The sequence below is a fragment of the Poeciliopsis prolifica genome, unplaced genomic scaffold (assembly GCF_027474105.1).
Source record: "Poeciliopsis prolifica strain line A6 unplaced genomic scaffold, Auburn_PproV2 SCAFFOLD011, whole genome shotgun sequence".
NCBI classification, from domain to species: Eukaryota; Metazoa; Chordata; class Actinopteri; order Cyprinodontiformes; family Poeciliidae; genus Poeciliopsis; species Poeciliopsis prolifica.
The window spans coordinates 1,009,282-1,030,064 of NW_026562386.1; the positions used below are offsets into that span (position 1 = coordinate 1,009,282).

At 38.3% G+C, this 20,783-nt stretch overlaps 1 protein-coding gene across 3 annotated transcripts in view; it reads right to left on the minus strand.

Annotated features, from left to right (window-relative positions):
• The window catches only part of sbf2 (SET binding factor 2), a 97,218-nt gene that overhangs the window by 51,543 nt on the left and 24,892 nt on the right, over window positions 1-20,783 (minus strand). For all 3 annotated transcript variants that reach the window (XM_055036494.1, XM_055036493.1, XM_055036492.1), the window contains exons 3-6: window positions 7,940-8,077; window positions 4,164-4,298; window positions 3,692-3,802; window positions 1,960-2,065 (exon numbers count right to left, since the gene is read on the minus strand). In XM_055036494.1, coding sequence (XP_054892469.1) covers window positions 1,960-2,065; window positions 3,692-3,802; window positions 4,164-4,298; window positions 7,940-8,077 — 490 coding nt within the window. The remainder of the gene's footprint in view (window positions 1-1,959; window positions 2,066-3,691; window positions 3,803-4,163; window positions 4,299-7,939; window positions 8,078-20,783) is intronic.

Here is a 20,783-nt window from a genome sequence, read left to right on the forward strand (position 1 = left end):
TTATAGTTCCTGTTATTGTTTCCTATCAAGGAACTGACAGGCCAATTCATCACACATCGGAGTGATAAGAAGAGAGGAACCCTGGCAGACATATCCGCACCGCTGGGGGCGCTGGGTCTGAGCGCAGCGCTTCAGTGATAAACAGGAAACATGAGTCCCAACAGATTCTTTCCAACAAATCAGCTTGTTTAACTAGACACAGTGGAACCAAATTATGTAATTTCAATGGGGTCTTCTTCCATCTTCATCTATCATTAACACATTCAGGAGATTGGAGAAGCTGAAGTTCAGGTTTGGGAACCAAGGTGGATCCAGGTGTGCACTTATCTCATGGAAACAGCGACGCATTTCCGAGCTGTAAATAAAGAAGTGACAGGCAGAGCCCCCGCAGAAAGAAGAAAAACAAAGGCAACAAACAACAAACAGCAGAGCTGTTGATGGCCCGTTTTGTCTCGACCCCGGGGGGGGATGTACTTCCTGTGCAAAGTGACATGTTTAACACACATTCCTCTCTAGTGACTCTGTGACCTGTGCACACACAGAGCGATATGCCGACCTGCATGTCTACACAGCCGTCCTAATATGGACATAAAAATGACCTAATCAGTGGGGATGAAACCTTCCTTTTTCTATCTATGTATAAGTTATCGATTTATCTTTTCTCATTTATCTGAGAATAGATAAATGTGTAATAAAAGGATTTCCATAAAGACAGTACAGAAGCCCTGCTGCTTTGCTGCCTGTGTAGGGAATGTATTTTTCTGTAAGATTATGTAAAAATAAACGTTTGATTAGTCACTTTCAAGCTCAAAAGTACAGAAAAACCGAATCAAAAGTAAAGCTGGAGCATAGTTAAACTCCCAATGTTCTTTAACTGTGCTGCATTATCCTTTATAACCCTGAAAGTTAGCTAAACAAAATAAAACCAGAGTAGCTTTTCCACACATGTCCAATGGCCAGTAAATGGAGCAAACAAAACTGTGTAGCCCACTTTGCTGATTAATGGAAGGAGGTTTATGAGGACTGACTGGCCTGTGGCAGGATTTAATGTCAACATTGTTATGTGTTTCCAGGTTGGCTGAAAATGCATAACCTCAGCATAACCCCAATCAAAACTATCGTGCAAGTATCCCCCTATGCATGTTCTTCATTCTGTCCAAACAAAAAAAGTATGGTGTTAATGCACAAAGGAAATAGAGGCTGTCCTGGGTCAAATCACATTCCTCTGATCAAATGGGGCCAACTTTCCATTACAAAATAAATTTCAGGTGAATTATATTTAATTTCACCCTGATCTAATAAATGCATGCTGTAAAAGTGAAATAAGTGTGGTTCTTCACGAATGACCTAAAATGCAAATTAATGTTTGATAGCTCATAATATGATTCATGCCAAACCATGACAGGGTAGAGTGGAGTGACAGATCTTCCCCCTTAAAGCAGCTAAAGTAACACCAGATATGAGTCACCGCGGATAAGGCGTGTAATGCGTTTAACAAAGCACGTATCACCAGCACAAATCCTTTAATTCCACACAATCAAACGTGTTGTAAAACCTATGCAATGTAAAACGCGAAGATTGCTTCAAATCTGGATCATGTGTTCTTTTCAAATCATGCAAAATAGGGCCTGGCTGACGGGTCAAGAGAGAAAACCTCAAAACATTTCTTGAGGAACATAAACTTCTTCATGGCTCACAGCGAGTCTCCTAACTATCCAATAGTGCAAATCATGTAATTAAAAGTACAATCAAGCTTCTAAAAAGGAATAAATGTTGTTTATTTTACATGCAGTAAGGCGTGTTATATTGATTTTTAAAACATTTACAAGAAGAGGTTATTTAATTTGATAATTTCTGCATACTGCATTTATTGAGCATTTAGTACAGACATAGGATACAAAAAGGCCACATTTAGTCACAATGTGTCCTAAATTATAGGATTTCAGAACCTGGACCCACCTAGCTGCTGGAAGAGCAGGGCAACACTCTTGTATGTGACAGGTAATGTGTCGTTCAGAGGTGTTTGGATGAGCTGCCGATCTCCAGCTCCCAGGCTGAACAGTTTCTGCAGTACAGAGGAAAAACATGTCAGAAGGATGTTATGGTAAGTTTCCACAAGCATCACGCCCAGTGTCAAACTGTAACATAACAGACAATCAACAGAACAGATTTATGGTCAGGTAAACTGTTGTGTTTTAACCCAAGAAAATAACTTTGGTAGTTGCATTGTCATGCCTTAACAAATCAGCTGCATCGGCCGCACAAGAACTAGTGATTCAAGTTCACTAAAAGTCAACAGATCCAGACATAATAATGAATTTTCGAAAAAGACTTCAGAAATGTTTTAAACAATTGTTTACAATGTCACTGCAACTTTCAAGTCCATTTGTTGATGTAACCCAACGATCAATGCTGCAACATCTCCACTCTGTGTGTGAGGAAAAAAATCCAGGCTGTGGTCAGTACAGCAAAGTATTTGTGTATTGTGATGAAACTTATGTAGTCATTTGAATACATTTTCACAGACCTGAAGGGTTTAAAGGCTGTGTTTCAATGTAAATTTGGATGCTTGGCAAGGTTACTTGTTTTAACAAAATGCATTGGTAACAGATGCCTCTGATATCAGATTTAGATTTACTTGAAGCTCCTAAATGCACAACAAAAATGTGCTGTTTTTCTCCATGCTGCTGTGTGAACAAACAAAAACTCCAACCAGCTAAATACCATATTGGTAAAGAGTGAGCTCTTAACATTTAATATAACAGTCAACAATTATTGCATTCCAAATAGGCCAGTTGATAATTTTTTGTTGAGCACACTGGGATTGTGATAAGGATATATTGTTATTGTGAGGGCCTAATGTTCAACCTTCAGGTGTCTTATTTTTTAAGAGCAAATGTAATAGAGGATTCATTTTTTGTTTCTTTAAAGTTAGCACTTCATATGTTATTTTTGGCATGCCAAATTTATAAAATACATGAAACAAATCTAAGCTCCTGAAGATGTTTGCAAAAAAAAGTACATCTGAAAGAAATCCCTAATAAAAAAAATTACATGTACTCGCTGCTGTTATAAAAAACAGCAGCGAGTAGCAGACCTAGTTTTCATACATAGCGATCGTGTTTGAGTGTCTTGCCGACAGTCTGCACATTTTCTTTCAAAACATGTCAGTTATTAATGACTTTCACCCGACTAAGGATTATCAACACAAACTTCTGAGGAATATCGGTAATTCTTCAAAATGAAGAATTTGCTCCAGTGAAGAAGCTCGATACTATGGGTCCAGTTTCATACTCACCTATTGCTTTTTTAACTGTTTATTGAGTCAGCTTTTGACTTCTAAACTATGGAGATCTCCCAAAGAGATCTCCCAAAGAGGAAAGATTTAACAGATCTTGATTTTGAAAGAGCAATTCTTTAAAAATTTTAAAACGCTTCTTGTCCCCAGTAGCCAGAGGGGATTCGCTCTGCTCAGAATAATTGGGAAAAAATCCTATGGTCTGACAACAATTTCAGGCTTTGTCTGAACACGATGTTCCCTACTGGCTGCACGACAACGATCCAATCACGCTTCCATGCAGTGACTGACAGGGACTATTTCTATAAAGACTCGTGGTCTGGAATCCAGGCCCACTTATGATGAGCACTCAAGTAGCAGAGCTGCGTTGTATCTTAAAGAAAGAAGACATACCTGAGATCCACCTGCAACAGGAACCTGGAATATAAATAGGTTGGCCACCAGGCCCTCCAAAGGGAAGTTTAGGTTGTCGATATACACAGTGTAGATCAGCCCCAAGCATCCCTGTTGGGAAAATATGCAGAGTTTCATGCTTACAGTAAAATAAAAATATAATTGATAGCAGTAACATTTTGGTCACTATTAGACTTTCTGTGTAATTAAATTTTGCAGTGCAATAAGATAAGAAGCTCGATACTATGGGTCCAGGTTCTGAAGCATGTCTCGATACTAGATACTACGCCTAATTTGCTCCAGTGACGTACATGCTTACACTTAAACCAACTTGACCTGTGCTGCAGACAGTATGAGGGATATCTCAGGATAACAAGATAAAACAATAATTTGAGAAAAAATTCCAGGAATTTCTTCTGAACAAGCACAAAAATATTTTTAATCAAGATTTAATCAAACAGTGCCTTATTACCCGGAATATTTCAGGATAATCCAGTCTGGATACGAGAATGAGACTTTTTGGTGCAAACACTTGAGCCGGCTGGATCAGGCCATCCTCCTCTGCCTCCTCATCTTCATCTCCGTCAGCTTCGATGCTTTTTGATCCCTGAAACATTTAAGAAAAATAAAACGTTTTCAGGATCTGAGAACAGAGTCAGAGCAGGAACCTGACCGGAGAGCAAGCCAGCACCAGTAAGTAGCACCAAGCTCCTGGTTTAGTTTAAGGATACATAATGTGCTTCAAGCTTATCACAGTCTGGTAGGTATTACACAGCACGTGCGCATTCTTTCAGAAAAATAACACACACTGAACCAAGATGTTTGGAAGCAAAATGTGCAATAATTTAGTTTCAAATAATTCACTTTTATAGAGGGTTATAAAACACACAAGTTTACTACGTATTAAGCCTGAAAAAAGTTGTAAAAGAAAATTTGTTGCAATACTTCAACAAAATACAAACAGCTTGACCAGAACTATCAGAGACTTTTTCTCTCAGAAGAAAAAAAAAATGTGTTAGAAAAGTTTTGAATCAATGTCTTATAACAAAATCAGAACTAAACTAAAAAAAAAAAAAAGAAATAAAAGATAAAAACTTATCCAAAGACTGCTTTGGATAATGTCTTAACACCATCGATGCAACAGAACTTATTTATTTTCTTTACACAGAACAATATCAAAAACAAGAACTAACAAATATATGATGTATGTCACAATGTGTTTGGTTTATGTCTGTAACTGACAGGTTTAATCTTGACCGAGTTGACTCTTTTGTTACACAACAAGTCGCCTAATTAAATCATGAATAAATTAAATCCTAAAATTAAACCCAGCGAACATCTGAAGTATTTCTCCAGACTGTGAAAAGATATTAAAAGTCTGCAATTATCTTGGGAGTGTGGGTTTAAAATACCCGAGTCAGATGTCAGTCACATTTCTCCATCAATCTTAAAATTTGGTTTAATTATTAATTAATCAAAACACATTCCTGCACAGGCTGCCTGAATGTTCTCAGAGATCCACGTGAGCAGATAAGGATGTCAGCTCAGACAGAAAAGGTTGTCAAAACACCCTCAACTTTCCGGAGGATATTTAGGGCTTTGAGATGAATATTGGAATGTGTGTCTGTTTGCAGGAATGCAAGGGCGCAAAATGTATATAATCTAATAAGTAACACCAAAGAGACAAAACAGAATAAAAACAAAGGTGTGGTTCTAAATTTAAAAGTAAATTTTTCCAAATACAATATTTGTCATCCTTGTGTCTTCATCATATTTCAGTTTCAGATGCATTTGCATTTTGGTTATTCTCTTTGTGGATATTATTAAATCTGAGAGCTGTAATAAAGACATAAGTGTGTTTTGAAAACAGAATTGACCTTTTCTTGTTTTCTGTTATAATTTCATACAAGTCAACGCTACCAAGTGTTCTAGCTTACAGAACTACTTCCAGTAATAAATCCATTTTCTTTTACAATGAAACTCTACATTGAACACATTCTTAAGAAACAGAAAGTCTTCTCAACCATGCTTCTCGGTGTAAAGTTGACACACAAAAGCTTCAAAGAAAAAAGAGAGACTGAGGTGTTAACTCTGAGTTAGCATTCTGAGATCGCACTGACTCATTTGGTGAGTACTTCTGCTTTTGTTACTGAAAGTGAAAAAACTGTTAATGATTTTTTTTTCTTTTATGGTAAATCCAGTCCCTTTTTTCCATTACTTGGATAAAATATTGCTGACATTCTCTCTGATTCATACGCGGCAGAATTTACCAGTGTGTGGTGGCTCTTGAAGCAATGGCAAACAGTCCTCCTTAAACGGCCATTATTCTAGTTTCTTGTGCATCTTTTTCTGCCACACTTTTTCCTTCTCCACAACTTTCCATTGGTATGCTTGAATACAGCACTCAGATTCTTTAGCAGTGTCCTTTTCTGGGTCACAACATTAGTAGATGGTCTGATTTCTGCTAGACAATTGAGTCAGCAGTCCTCTCCACAGCTGCACAAGATATTAAATTTCTCTTTAATACATACCGGTGTATTTAATGTAAATTTTTAATATTCACTTTTCCGATAAATTAAATTTGAGGTTTTCATTAGCTATAAGCTGTAGTTATATAAAGTAAAAGAGATAAACACTGGAAATATATAATTTTCTGTGTGATTAATTTATATAGGATGAGATTAATTTTTTGAACTGAATGATCGAAATAAATTAACTTTTCAATGATACTGTCCCCATACATTATGTAGATCACCATCTATTATACCTAGTTATTTAAAAACTGCAATAACATCCTGTCGGCTGTTGCGCTAAAGCTCAATTTGTCTTGAAAAATCAAATATGAAATGTGATTTCAGATTTGCTGCTAATGACAAGTAAAGACAAAATATAAATGAATGTTACTGTAATCTGTAATATAACACATTATGTTAAGAATGTATTGTCATTTCATTATCAGTGTGCACATCTTCAGTATTATAAAAAACTATTAAAAACTAAGTACCTTATAACTAATATGTTCCAAGTGTCATGAGATCAGGCTTTGCATGCCAATAATAATTGTATGATCTGCCGAATAATGGGCAGTACTAGCATTATTTGCTGCATTCATCTGCATCAAATAAGCTTCACAAAGTAGTGATGAGCAATGGGAGCTCAGTCTGTGGGAGTTCAATCTGTAGATTGACCCCTTTGTAAAGATTCCTGAGAAAACCAAACAACTGGTCTCATTTTGGTCATTTTCTTCCCCCAAAACGCCACATTAAAGCAAACACTTTAAGCTCTGATGCTTTTGATTAGATCAGAAAATGCCCTTGGTGAAAGAAAAAAGAAAGCTAAGTATTCTTTTGATTACCACAAGCTGAGGTACAATAATGTGGAAATACTGAAGGACTCATTTTAAAGATTCCACAAAAATTACTCCTCCGAAGTGGATGCATTTTTCAAGCACGACCGCCTTTCAAATTTAACGTGAAAAAGTTTCCCTGATCTAACTGGAATGTGATTGACGACTGCTGTCCACATGTGAAAGGATGTGAAGTCACCGTGGGCAGGGGGACAGGCGCCGTCTAAGGCCTCCTACAAAGGGCCAACACAGTGAAACAATTATCTCGGTATTCTCTGGGCTTTTGGTAGAAACACAGATTAACAAGTTCATTCTTGAGTATAAAATGTTCTCCTCTAAACATATGTGTTGTAATCAATAATTAATGAGAGCTCTGAACATTTATGCCGTGACCACTAATTTGTAGTCAAACCCAATGTTGTGTGCACGTGTGAATAAACGAACAGTGCTGGAAGGAGCACTGGTCCATCTTCTTTCTTTACACGCAAAACTGTCAGCCAAGTCAAAATTTATTAAACAGGACCTAAACGGGTTTTTGTTTTCAAATAATGCCTGAAATCTTGGAAGACATCACAAACACAACTTGGCTTTTTAAATGTCAGAAAAAGTCCAAAAATGTTCCAAAAAAACAAAATAAATAAGATTGAAATTGCTAACAGAGTGAGTACAATTGCATTAGCTTTAAAGGTTTCTGACAGACATGCAAGCAAACCAAAGCACGATGGTGGCCTCATGCTCAACACTACTCCAGAAACATGAAATCCAGTTAGTAGCCTCATGAGAGATTTAAATTACACTATTTTCCCTCTGCACTCACTTCTTCGGCTCTTTTATTAATTTAAAAAATTCTTTTACATCAATGCATTTTCAGGCTGGATGGGAGAAAGGATAGTAGGTCTCACCTGTAGATTTACTTCAGCCTCATAGAAGGTGAGGCAAGAGCAGTAGTGTCGGTCCGAATCGATGTCTGTCAGCACAACGGTGAAGAAGGTGGGTGCTTTCCTTTCTCTCGACAGCCTCCATCCTCCAGGCTGGCAGAACTGGAAACATATTCAGGTAGGAGATCATTTTTCCAACCATAATGGATTATTTACAATACTCAGCTACAGTCCCCTCCACAATCATTGCATATGTGGGAAATATAATTAAAAATGATAAAAGTGCAGTAGTACACTGTTATTCATTTATTTTTTATGTGAATCCCTTTATTTATCAAAATTATAGCTTCTATTACACAATGTTCTCTTCAGCTCACCCCACAGTGTTTTCTACACAATGTGGGTCTTGGGACTAAGATGACCGTGAAGAAAAGTTGATTCTATGTCTGTTGGACCATTTTTGTGATTTTTTTGGGTTATGTTGTTTATGGTAATTATTCCTCTGAAAGAAGCATTGATGACCAACTTGTTACATTTCTTTCAGAAGTCACCAAATTTTCACATACAATGTCTCGGTTTTTGCTCTGCACTCGGACAAAGTTTCCTGGCCGGCTGACTTCTCCATCAGACCAACCTTTAGTGTTCAATCTCATTTGACCAAATCCCATGTTTAGCAGAAGCAGCATCTACAAATTCCCATGTTTACATTTGAGCTGATAGGATGGTTGACTTTTTCCTGCCGTGCCTCCCAAATATCTGCCTAAGGGTTGTCAGGGAGATTTGCATGACCCGTTTTCTGACAGTAAGTATGGAGATTTATTTTACCTCCATTACCATCCGGACTCACTGTGTGGTGGCGAGATAAATATGGCCCCTAGTGGCGAGAGATGAAATTGAGAAATTGGCCTCTCTGTCTTGTCATAGTTTGATACAGAACAAAACGAGCTCATCCCACAACCATGAAAATGCTCTCTAGGGAAATCTTTAAAGAATAAGAAATATTCTTGAAAGAATTCTGGGCATCAGCGTGGTACTTCATAACGTCATGGTTAAACCTAACAGCCCTATGGAAAGCACAGACAGGACATCCTGTTCCAGTGCAGCAATTACGTCTATTCAGCACGCCATGTAGCAGGAAGTAGCATGATTAGGATTTATTTTCCCTGAAAATCAGTAGAGAAGCCACATGTTACAGAGAATTTGAATTGAGATGGTTCGAAACGGAGCTTTCTTACTTAACTTACTTATGGAAAATGCTGTGGTCATTAAAAGTGCAATAAATTTGTGATAAAAGCAAGACCCTCACATAACACTAATATGCCTGGAACATGAATGATTTTAGTATTATTTGAACGGAAAACACGTTGGAAATTGTACTTTTTCCAGCAAAAAAGTACAATTTATACATAATGTACATTATAATAGTAAAATAATAATGTTAAAGATTGAACCTCAGAGAGCGCGACATACAACCAAGTAAAGCAGGCCTGACTAATGATTTCCCAACAATACTTTTTTTCTCCTTAAAATCACACTGAAATAATGCACTATTTATATTTTCAATCACATTGTTTACTGAGAATTTAAGGATTGCACAAATTCTGTAAGGCATGCCAGACCTCAGCAAATTTTAGAAGTCGTTTGGGCACAGAAAATCAGAAACAGTGTTACCATAATGAAACATCATAAAAAGGATTAATGTCTCAAAGCGGCAGAATGAGTAATTTCGAAAGTTGACACACAGCATCTGCAGCTTGACAAAAAACATATTTTGTGTGGTACAGTGTTTAGGTAGACATGCATAGTTATAGATGGTTCTCTCTGATGCAATACCTATTGAATAGCTAAACTTTGAAAGTGGGAGTGGAACAAAGAAGGGGGCCAGAACACCAAAGGTAGGCAGGTCATAGAGTTGAATGTGTTTGTGTCTGGTTTTTCTCTGTTTTTGCTGGAGGCTCATTTGGCTCTAAAAATGTTGTTTAGACTGCTTCTTTGGTCTAACAAAGGGGAGGTGGAGATATGACAGGCGGAAAGAAAGAGTGGGCAAGAGCAAAACAGATGGAATATTGGATAAATGGATGTGTAAGCCAGTGTGGCCAAAAACCAAGAGCAGAGGAGATGGACAAAGGAGTCAGAGTGGAGAAGAAGAACAGGAAAAGGGAGATTATGAGCGGAAGTGAGGAAAGAAGGAGAACGGGAGGGATTTGGCTTGTTCAAGCTGCGGGTTTGGACCAGGATGCCACCATCTTCCAGCACATACAATAGACCTCAGGAAATCTGCTAAAAACTGCATTGTGACGATGTGTGTGTGCATGTGTGATCTTGTGACCAGACAGGATCCAAGTGATTAAAACTCTGAGCTCGTCCTGAAGTATTCCATCTATGCCATTCATTGTTGTCATTGAAGAGATAAACACATTTGGAACTGAATAGCGCAGAAGATCACTGCAGATGTAATATCCTGCGTGTGTATGTGTATGTCCACGTGTAGACAATTCGACCTGAAGTCTATTACATGCCTGAAAAGTGTGCTACGGTATCATCCCTTTACCGTTTGGAGTCAATGTTAAAAATATGCGACAGACTGTGAAGTGACAGGAATTACACCGCAAATGGACTAAATCAGTTTTCTAATTTCTTTGTAAAGTGCTGACCTACTGATAGCGTGACACTCAGGAGGAGTGTGGCATATGTCACGGGGAAATGTGGGGTGGAAGGGGTTGAACGTCAGTTTCCAAAACCACACTAAAAACAAAGAGCACGTTGGGTCAGCACAGCCCCGCCAGCACAGAGTAAATGCACCGTGAGGTCTAAATGACCCCATCTCTTAAGACCATGGGAGGGTTAAAAACTAGCATTAAAAGTAAGCAAAAATATTTTCCAACTTTTGATATATTTGAAGAATCTGACATCTGACAAGCTTTCAAGACGATATCCACTGAGCTACACTCGCTCCATCTAATACGCAGAAATGCTGGCATTTAGATGAACCTGAACTTCTGTCATGTTATTTTAAGAATAAATGCTCACCAGTGGATATACACACAGGAACATATGTTGCAGCCCCCCCAAAAAATATCTGACTTGAGAAATGTTATTTTTCTTTTACATTTTATACATACAATATATTAATTTGTAGGTGAGCAAAACTGAGAAATTTTACAAGTGGAAATTAATCAAAGACATTTGAGAGACTGGAGAACTGGAAAAACACTTGTACGAGCCTTGCCCTTTAAGTGACAGAGTTAGAGAAAACTCTGTCACGGACACTATACAGAGCCAGTGGAACAACTATAGATAAATGTTGTATATTTATCTATAGCACTGCAAAGTCATCCACTGCAGTGGAGTGAATGCAAAGGTCAATGCATAGGAAAACTGACCTTTAAACTTTGCATGCCCACACGTAGAAACCCCCACATGGTGAAGATAAAGGGCATCTCTTGTTCCCAAATTAGACCCTAATCAAATGACATAGGAACTCTGGGACACACTTGCTGATGTCAAAGCAGACCTAACCGCTACCCTCCAGCTAAACTCTCTGCATCATGTGCTGCAGCTCAACTTGAAAGATTTGCAACCACACAACTCAGCAAGCAATAAGCACTCCATATGGAGATAGACTTGCTAAACATAACAATGAGCAGCAATAATAGACAAGGCAACAGGGAGCTGTTGCCTGAGCAGGAAAAGATGACATTCTTATGCTATGACTGGACATTAAAGCCTGCTCAAGCCGGTGTAGACTGGTGGTTACTGGAGCAGGAGCTACAGCTAAAGATGACTTAGGACAAAAGGCAGAGAGGCAACGGCTTCTCACATCTTTGGCATCGCCTTCTTTGCACTTTGTTACGACACATATGAGCAATCTGTCTACAAACCAACGTTGTGTTATTGTGGAAATACAAACAGACTTTGGAGGATCGGAAACCCTCTCAAGGGTTCCTGTTACTACAAATTAGCTCAAACTCATAAATCCTTCAAGCAAGATTGTCAGTTTAGTTACAAATTGGAGGGAGAGAATCAACAAAAGTCACTATGTTTTGAGCACTTCAAAAAATAGATGGCATCATTAGGAGCAAACATTATGTGGAAATATTGAAGCAACATCTAAAGACATGAGAAATTAAAGTCAACCTCAATCATATAGAGAATTTGTGGGCATATCTGAACAGGTGAGTGTGATGAAGGCAACCTAAAAACCTTACCCAGTTAAACTGGTTCTGTCAGGAGGAATGGGACAAAATTCTAGCAAACTATAATGAGAATCTCATAAAAATAAACCCAAAATGTTTGGCTAAAGTCAAAGTTTAAAATTCAATTGCAATTTCTCTTTAGGAAACATTATATCATAAGAACAGCTGATTTCCCAGTCTTCCTGCTGTGAGTGGCCAATAATTATTTATATCAGAAGCAAAGGGGACCTGATGCTGCATGTGAAAGAGCAGAGAAATACCACCGAGAAATAAGGTTTTAAAACAATAGTAATATAAAGTTTAAAATTTTTTAGGGATTAGCAGAACTCCAATACTGAAATCCTAATGTCCTCTCTTGTTTATTGATAATATAAATTTCTACCTCTGAAATTTGCCAATATTACTAACTCATAATGTTCCATAATAGACAAAATGTAAAAGTTCAGATCGATAAAACCCAGCAAGTTATTGACCTAAAATCACTCTTGCAACCTGAATGAACCGCTGACACGACATGTAGAAAATACATTCTCTGTCATTCATAGCTCTCTCTATAGCACCTAAGAATTAAAATGGCTAACTTGAGTCCTTTTCAGTTTGTAGCAATCTTTGCTACAAACTCAATGTTGTCAGTACTTACACGACTGAAAAATGTTTAATTACACAACACCGCCCCAGATGACTTACCACCACTAATTTCACTAGCAGTTCTGAAGTAAATATGTTTTATTGCATAAAATATAAATATATTTTTTGTCTAAGAAAAAGCAACAGCAGCAAGAAACAGGTAAAGGAGGGGGGAGCGTACACCTGGAGGAAATCCTGATCACTGGACCTTTTCCTTATCTCCCAGTCATATTGACTTTAAAGCGGAATGACAGCAAATTGTGCTTGAAAGTGTAATCTTTTTACAACCATAATATATGTTGATACCTGCAAATGGCCAATCCATAAAGTACAAAAAAAACACTTAAACATTACAAACATAAAAGCACAACAGCAATCACAAGTTTTTATTTATGTTTTTACAACAAAGCATAAAGTGTGATAAAGTTTGAGAATAACACTGTGACAGAGCCTAAATTTAGATCGACTTTCAGGACAATGTCTTGAGGAAAACGTAGCAGATGCAACAACATGCCCTTCCATGATCATCCTCCCTCTACTTCATTCTTTCCTCATTCATATTGAAAAGGCTCATGGCAGGAAGACAACACAATGACGGAAAGTGCGATCCAAGGTGTCGGGTGCGAGAGGGACGGGGAGGGGGTGAAAAGGTCAATGGCGTGCTGCCTGGCCAGTGCTCCGGCTTTATCTGCTCTGCAGGATGAGCAGCGGACAAAACAAGTAAGCTTTCTACTTCAGCAGGGCGACTTGGCGCACAAGCAAGTACGCTTGTTTCCCTCAAACTTGGCTTCTTCGGTCAAGGCCAGCACAATGAATACAAGAAACCAAACTGTCAACAACATGACCATAATAACACTGCTATTCAAATACTATTCAGTGGCTGCAGAGGTTTCACCCGCTGGGCCACAGCTTTGGATTTATTACATAAAGCTCTGGGTTGCTGGTTCCAAAGCTCTTCTTCATGACTGTCACCAATACGTTTGAGGATTTTTGTAGCTATGTTATGCAACTCTCAGCACATAAGGTTCATTTTATGGTTATTTTTAGATGACTGCGATCAAGGACAATCAATGTAAAAAATACAGTAATCTAGTCCAGCACTATAAAGCCATATGGAACATTTTCAGTGCCATAAGTACCATATGTGTAGGAAATGCAACACCAGAAAAAGAATCAGCTACATAAGTGGCTAATTTCTTAGTGATACAGTCCACCAATAAACTCATCTGGAAAAGTTTGCTTTAACTCCCTTTAGCCCTGCTGCTCACAAACATATCTTAAAACAGAGTTTGCGCACTTCAGGGCAAATACTTTATCCAAAATAAAAAGCATAAATTAAAAACATGCAGCAACTTTACCACATGAAACTTCGAGACAAAGGGAAATAAACTGAATCCTTCAGGGGATTCGGCATTCCTCTGCTGAAATAAATCACAGTTAAACCGATCCATTCTATCTAAAAACCATCCAGGGGTCCCAACCCTTAAACGCAGCAAAGTATTTCAGCACTTTTTTTTTTTTAAAGTAGGTTAGCACAACAGCACGTCATCCAAACCTTAATGAGTTGAATGATAGTTTTTGGGGGAAAAAAACTTTTGTGAAATACAAACAAGAGCAGAAAATTCCCTTTAGTAATCCAAGAAAAGTACGGGAATTTTTTCCAAATTGATTATTTATGGATATGAAGGGAAGGTTTGATATCAAGATCAGTTGAACATATTACATTTATTACTGTATAATAAACTCTACTAATGCTAGGATGACTTCCAACACCAATGCAACAGAACAGATGTAAGCTCGCCCATTCAAATAAAAAGGTGTAACAGGGTGAGATGTGGAGTCAGAGACCTTTTTTATTACAACATTAATTAAAATCAGACACTGTCAACATCATATAGATCCTGCTTTGGGTGCTGCTCATTATTGTGCATTTGGGATTTTTATCTTTTTCTACCTGAAGTGGAAGCATGGTCAGTATGAGCCATCCTCCATGGGTTGTTTCTTAGAAATCATGCATCAATTTGTACTCATTAGAAGGACATTTCATACCTGCTTTGATAAGTTTCTAATAATCTGCTCAAATATACCGTTAGAAGATAGTACTCTTGTGAACAGCTATCATATTGAACTGGACGCTTTCCGAGTCTCATTTGTATGAAGTCGCAGGTAGAATATAAAGTTTTGTACTTTACTGCTACAAAACCTTCAGCCATTTGCAGATCACATGTTTCCAAGCCCCTTACTTCAGATTTAATACATATCAAACAGCATACTGGCTAAAAATGTAAATATATCATTAAAACATTTTAAAGGTAATGACCAGTAAATACGGTTTTTGCAAATTTTCTTCTCAGTGATGACCACATCATTCTTTGAGGCAGTTATTGCAATATTGAACAATTGTACTTCCACTTTAGCACAACTGTGAAAGTGGTAAACACAAGCAAACATTATCAGACCATAATAACTTTTTCCTTCTCTCACATTTCTGAGAGCTGTGCTGAAAGATGATATCATTTCTGTGGTACATGGTTTCAACAAATATTTTAAAGAGAAGGATGTGTACCTGGTCTTTTTTCCCCATCAAAGAGGAGAAACCAAAAAATAGACATCTTATTTACACAGAGTTTGTTTCCGTTAGATTTCATTCACTAACAGTAAATGCGACACTTCCCACAAAACCTCTGCAGGGTCACATCTGGCTTTCACACCTCAACAACCTACAGATGTGCACTTGGTCTTACTGAAGATACCATAACAAGTAAATGAGCTGTACTCCTAAAGCACCATAAAAATTACAGCAAGAAGAAGAACCTCAATGCCTTATTCTGCTTTAAAACCCAGCATGGCCTCAGGTCAACATCTGTGGCCAGCCAGCTGGGGGTGTTTATTAATGTTTTTTCCAGACAGGATCAACACGGGTTATGTTTAGGATTTTGTTTTCTTTCCAGACGACAGTGTTTTTGACATTCATATTAATTCTCTGATTTAACATAACTAATAAATAAACAGACATTCTTCCCAATCCCCAAATAGTTGCTGTTGTTTTGTTTTGTCTACAAAGAGCAAACACAAAACATCAAACCACATTTCCGAGCACACGGAGTGATGCATGAAAGAGCCGGGTAAACAGCTTTATCCTGAGCTTGTATATCAGTACAATGGCTGTCATGTGTCAGGCTGCTGAGTCCTTCAGAGCGCGGTAAGATAATGGCTGCAGAACAGGTGCTTCCTCCACCACCTTCTGGGGACTCAGGCCAAGTTACAAAGCTCACTACGACTCCTGTTCTCAGTTCTGCTTTCGATAAACCCAGCTCAAACCACTACAGGTTTTGTTCCTTTTCTGGAAACTCGATAATGGAGTGCGAGAAGTAAATGTGAATCTGAAAAGAATATGAACAAACACAAATGAGCTTTCACACGTCTTATAGACAATATATTTACAGTTTGCCACATTTTACATTTTTTTCCCCAAATAATAGTTCTAATTCCAATTTATAATGGACATTTCTTTAAAAGACCATGTGATTGAAATGATTGAAATGTATACTATTATATATATATATATATATATATATATATATATATATATATATATATATATATATATATATATATATATATATATAATTGTACATGGAAATCCAGGTACAATGCTTTCTTGCAAATTAATATGTTTTATACAAGTAAAGGTGTTGACTGAAAAAAAAAAGAATAAGCTTACTAATTAAAATGTATTCTTGTTAAAGTTCTACCCAGGTACTGGTTTTGTTTAACTCCCTTTTCAGACAGATGGATCAAAGTTTCTATGTGTGTGAGTGCGTGTGATTTCACGGAGAAAGGGGGCAAGAGAGGAGTAGGCAATCGGAACGAATCACCACTTTTCGTCTTCTTCACGCCCTTGAGATACAATTGGCTGATGGCTACACACCCACTATCCTGAAGTTTGAGTTTAAAATGATTATGGTGAAATATATAAACTCTACTTTGACTTGGTAATAAATACATTCATGAGAAATCATTTTCATCAGCCTAAATGTCTTTGTTTACCATCTGACATCTCTATCTAGCTTCAGTTTTAATAGTTACTACAGAATAACAGGAGCAGCTAAAAAGTAAATGAGCTGTACTCCTAAAGCACTGTAAAAAATACAGCAAGAAGAAGATTCGCAATGCTTTATTCTGCCTTAAAACTCAAATGAAGGGTGATGAAGACTTTGAAGCACCCTTCAAATGTGCTTCAAAGTCCTCACTAGCAGGACTCAAATATGAATGAATAACACCAGCTTAATATTTTACTGCGACTGATTTTTCTGTTAGCACCTGCAAATGCCCAACATCTCAGTATTTTTCCATTTGACATTTCCAATAACAAACCCAGCACACACCAGCTTAAAATAAGTTCAATCAGTGAAAAAAATAGTTCTAGGGTCACATTATATAACCTCTTCATTATTTGCCTCAGAGGATTTAAAAATGACGAGGTGTTGCAGCTAACATTATAAGTTGGGCACAGGGCATGCAAAAATGTTTTAGTCTTGATGTGTATTTATTAAATGATGTAAAATAGTGATTAAAATGATTCTTGAGACAAAAGCACTGTAAATGATGTTTAGCCATACTGTAATACTTTTGAACAGCACAGCAGTGCCATGAAATGTAATTTTTCAAAAAGTGCATTGTAATTAAAGCATTTCATTGCGACAGAACTTCACTAAACACTTGTTCACTTTGTAAGCTGAATTTAAGCTTTAATCACAGCACCAGACTGATGTTGGTTTTCTAACTATACAGCATCCCCTAAAAATCAGAATCAGAAACTATGAATTAAAATCAAAGCACAGAGCTCAGAAAAAACCCTCTGGCATCGAGAGAAGCTTCTGCAGGAGAATAAAAACAAGAATAAAAGAGAAGCTATCTGACACAGCAGTATCTGAGCTGTACAAACAGGTGGCCACCACCTACAAGCATTTAATATAATGGGACCATAACGAGGCTTCAATACAGATGTGAGTTTTGATGTTTGTCCAATGCTCTGCTAACTGGACTTGCTCATCTGATCAAAAGCATTCTGACATACCCTGCAGATCTGGAGATTTCAGTCAGCGAAGGATGTAAAGCAGATGAGGAGAGGCTAGACACACAGAAAACATTAGGCCAAACAGGTCTCCAACTCATTTTATGTGATAAAATAAGACATGAAAATAAAGGAGTTAACAAGTCTATGTAGGAGTTCTCCATTTCCAGTGCAGGATTAAACACAATGCTAGCTGAAGCAGATTGCATATGGTAAATGTGCTTATATATTTCATTGAAATCGAAATAAAACAACATAAATAAATGAAATAAAACGTTTGTGTGCAATCTGCTTAACGCCCCTAAAATATAACTAAACATTTTTTCATTATTGTGGCTGCTTCAGCTTACATCTGTCATACTGAATGCCATCTATCATTACTCGCTCAAACAGAGTCAGAATATTTTTCCAAAAAGGACCCCCTCTGGACACCACACCGACTTATCAAAGTGTTGTCTGATTAATGGAAACCAGTCCATGACTGAAAAGACATTCGGTTGTGTTCGTTGTATAAAGTTCCCCAGCAAAATCTCATCCTGTGTATTCCCCATTTCCTGAGCAGGAGCAGCGCTTTTCAGCCTGGAAATTCCTGCCTGGTTCGACAGCTCCCGCTTTGTTCCCTGATGTATTTAGCTCTGCTGGCACATAAACTCTTGATTACTCATCTGTGGATCTTCCTGTCAAACACATCATCCCATTCTCTCCTTGTGTGGAATGGTTTCCTTCTTTGTGGAATGTAATATTTAGGGGTTTTTCTTCGGTTTCGCAAACACAGTGGGATCGACGTGTTCTGTGACATGTCGACTTATGGTCAGTTGAGCCGGTCTATAAAGAGAAACAATTAAACTGCATTCTTTCACCAGCCTGTGGCTTGGCACAGAGCCTAAAGCCTGATTAACTCCGGCTGCTGATTATGAATGATCCATTAAAGCTTGGTCATGATTCGCTAATTTAAATTACTACGAGAACAAAGCCAGAAAAGCGACTCTTTGCAGCATTAATGCTCGTGTTCTTTCAGTCCCTGTGAGTCAAACATAAAACTCCAAGTTCTGGAGTAAGATCCTCGAGTATTTTTCACAGTATTAATTCCTTAAATTGCTACTTAAGCACTTATCTACACAATAAACCAGCAGGTCACAAATTTTCTAAATAGCTCTACCATCCTTCCTGGAAGTGGGAGCAACAGTCCTCATTACAGCGGGGATTTGTGGAAGCAGCAAAAAGTTCAAGAAGTCAACATTCTCGGCAGGAGAGATGTCACAAACGCGAGACGACACAAATATTTACAAGTTGGTCAAATCAGGTCACGTTCCTACACCAGACCAACCTGGAGCTCAAACTCAACTCTGCAAAAGCTTACGACTGAACACACAAGGTGTGTTTACAGCGTTTTTAACGTTAATGTTACAACTGTTGTGTTGTAAACAGATTTTACAGCAATTCAAACTGTGCTTTTTATTGTGTCTTATTTTGTTTATGAAGTTCTCAAGACAAGCAGCAGAGGTTATAGTAAATTGACAAATTATTATCATTTGACTAATATAAAATTTTGTTTTAGAATGCCTGGAAAGTAAGCATGAAGCTTATTAAGTCTCTAGCATTTTAAGCAACATTAAATCTGATGAACACAATGCATAAGAAATGTCACTCCTCTTCATTATCACAAACAATCTTTGGGTTTGTGGAAAAAGGAGGTGAAAGCTGGAAAAGGAAAGAAAAAAACTGAACTTCTACAGCTAAAATAACTCCACAGTCACAGATAAGTATCTTGAAAAACATGTTTTCCCCCCATTTTCATTGCATCTTATGACAAGGATTGGAATCTATTCAACAACCATCTACTCCCACTTAGTCTTCCACAGAGGAGGTCTGTGGAAGACTGGCGCGGTATGCTCCTAGTAGGCCACAATCCTATTGCAGGACAAGAACTATCCATGCACATATTGACTCCTAATTAATGCTCATTTTGGTCTGTGGGAGGCAGTCAGAAAAGAGAACCCATACACGTATAAAGAGAATATGCAAAGACCTTGCAGAAAGTCCCCAGGGGTGGGTGAAGGAGCTTTATGCTGCAAGGCAACAGTCCTATTGAATGCACCGCCATGAAGGTCATCGCATAGTTTGTTACAAAATACCTATCCTTTATTTTTATCCCTTTATTAATTCTGACATATTCAAAACATCAAAATATAACAAACTAACTACTATAAATCAATGCACAAGCATGCGTTAATACTCATGACTATCAGGAGTACATCAGGAAAGTGGTTGGGGAGGATATTAAAAGATAACTATTGCGCATCTGTCTGCAGATGTACAATTATACAACTCTACATCTCTTAAAAGCAGAAGAAGAGACTCCCCCACAACCAAGAGGTTTTTGGATAGTAGTCAGCAATAACACAATCGTCTTTTCCAGCAGCCATTGTACAATATTAAAACCAGATGACCGATGGGCTGGTACCAGGTGATGGGCTGGTACCAGGTGATGGGCTGATACCAGGTGATGGGCTGGTACCAGGTGATGGGCTGGTACCAGGGGATGGGCTGGTACCAGGTGATGGGCTGATACCAGGGGATGGGCTGGTACCAGGTGATGGGCTGATACCAGGGGATGGGCTGGTACCAGGTGATGGGCTGGTACCAGGTGATGGGCTGGTACCAGGGGATGGGCTGGTACCAGGTGATGGGCTGATACCAGGTGATGGGCTGGTACCAGGTGATGGGCTGGTACCAGGTGATGGGCTGGTACCAGGTGATGGGCTGGTACCAGGGGATGGGCTGGTACCAGGTGATGGGCTGGTACCAGGCGATGGGCTGGTACCAGGCGATGGGCTGGTACCAGGCGATGGGCTGATACCAGGCGATGGGATGGTACCAGGCGATGGGCTGGTATCAGGTGATGGGCTGGTACCAGGTGATGGGCTGGTACCAGGCGATGCTGGTACCAGGCGATGGCTGGTACCAG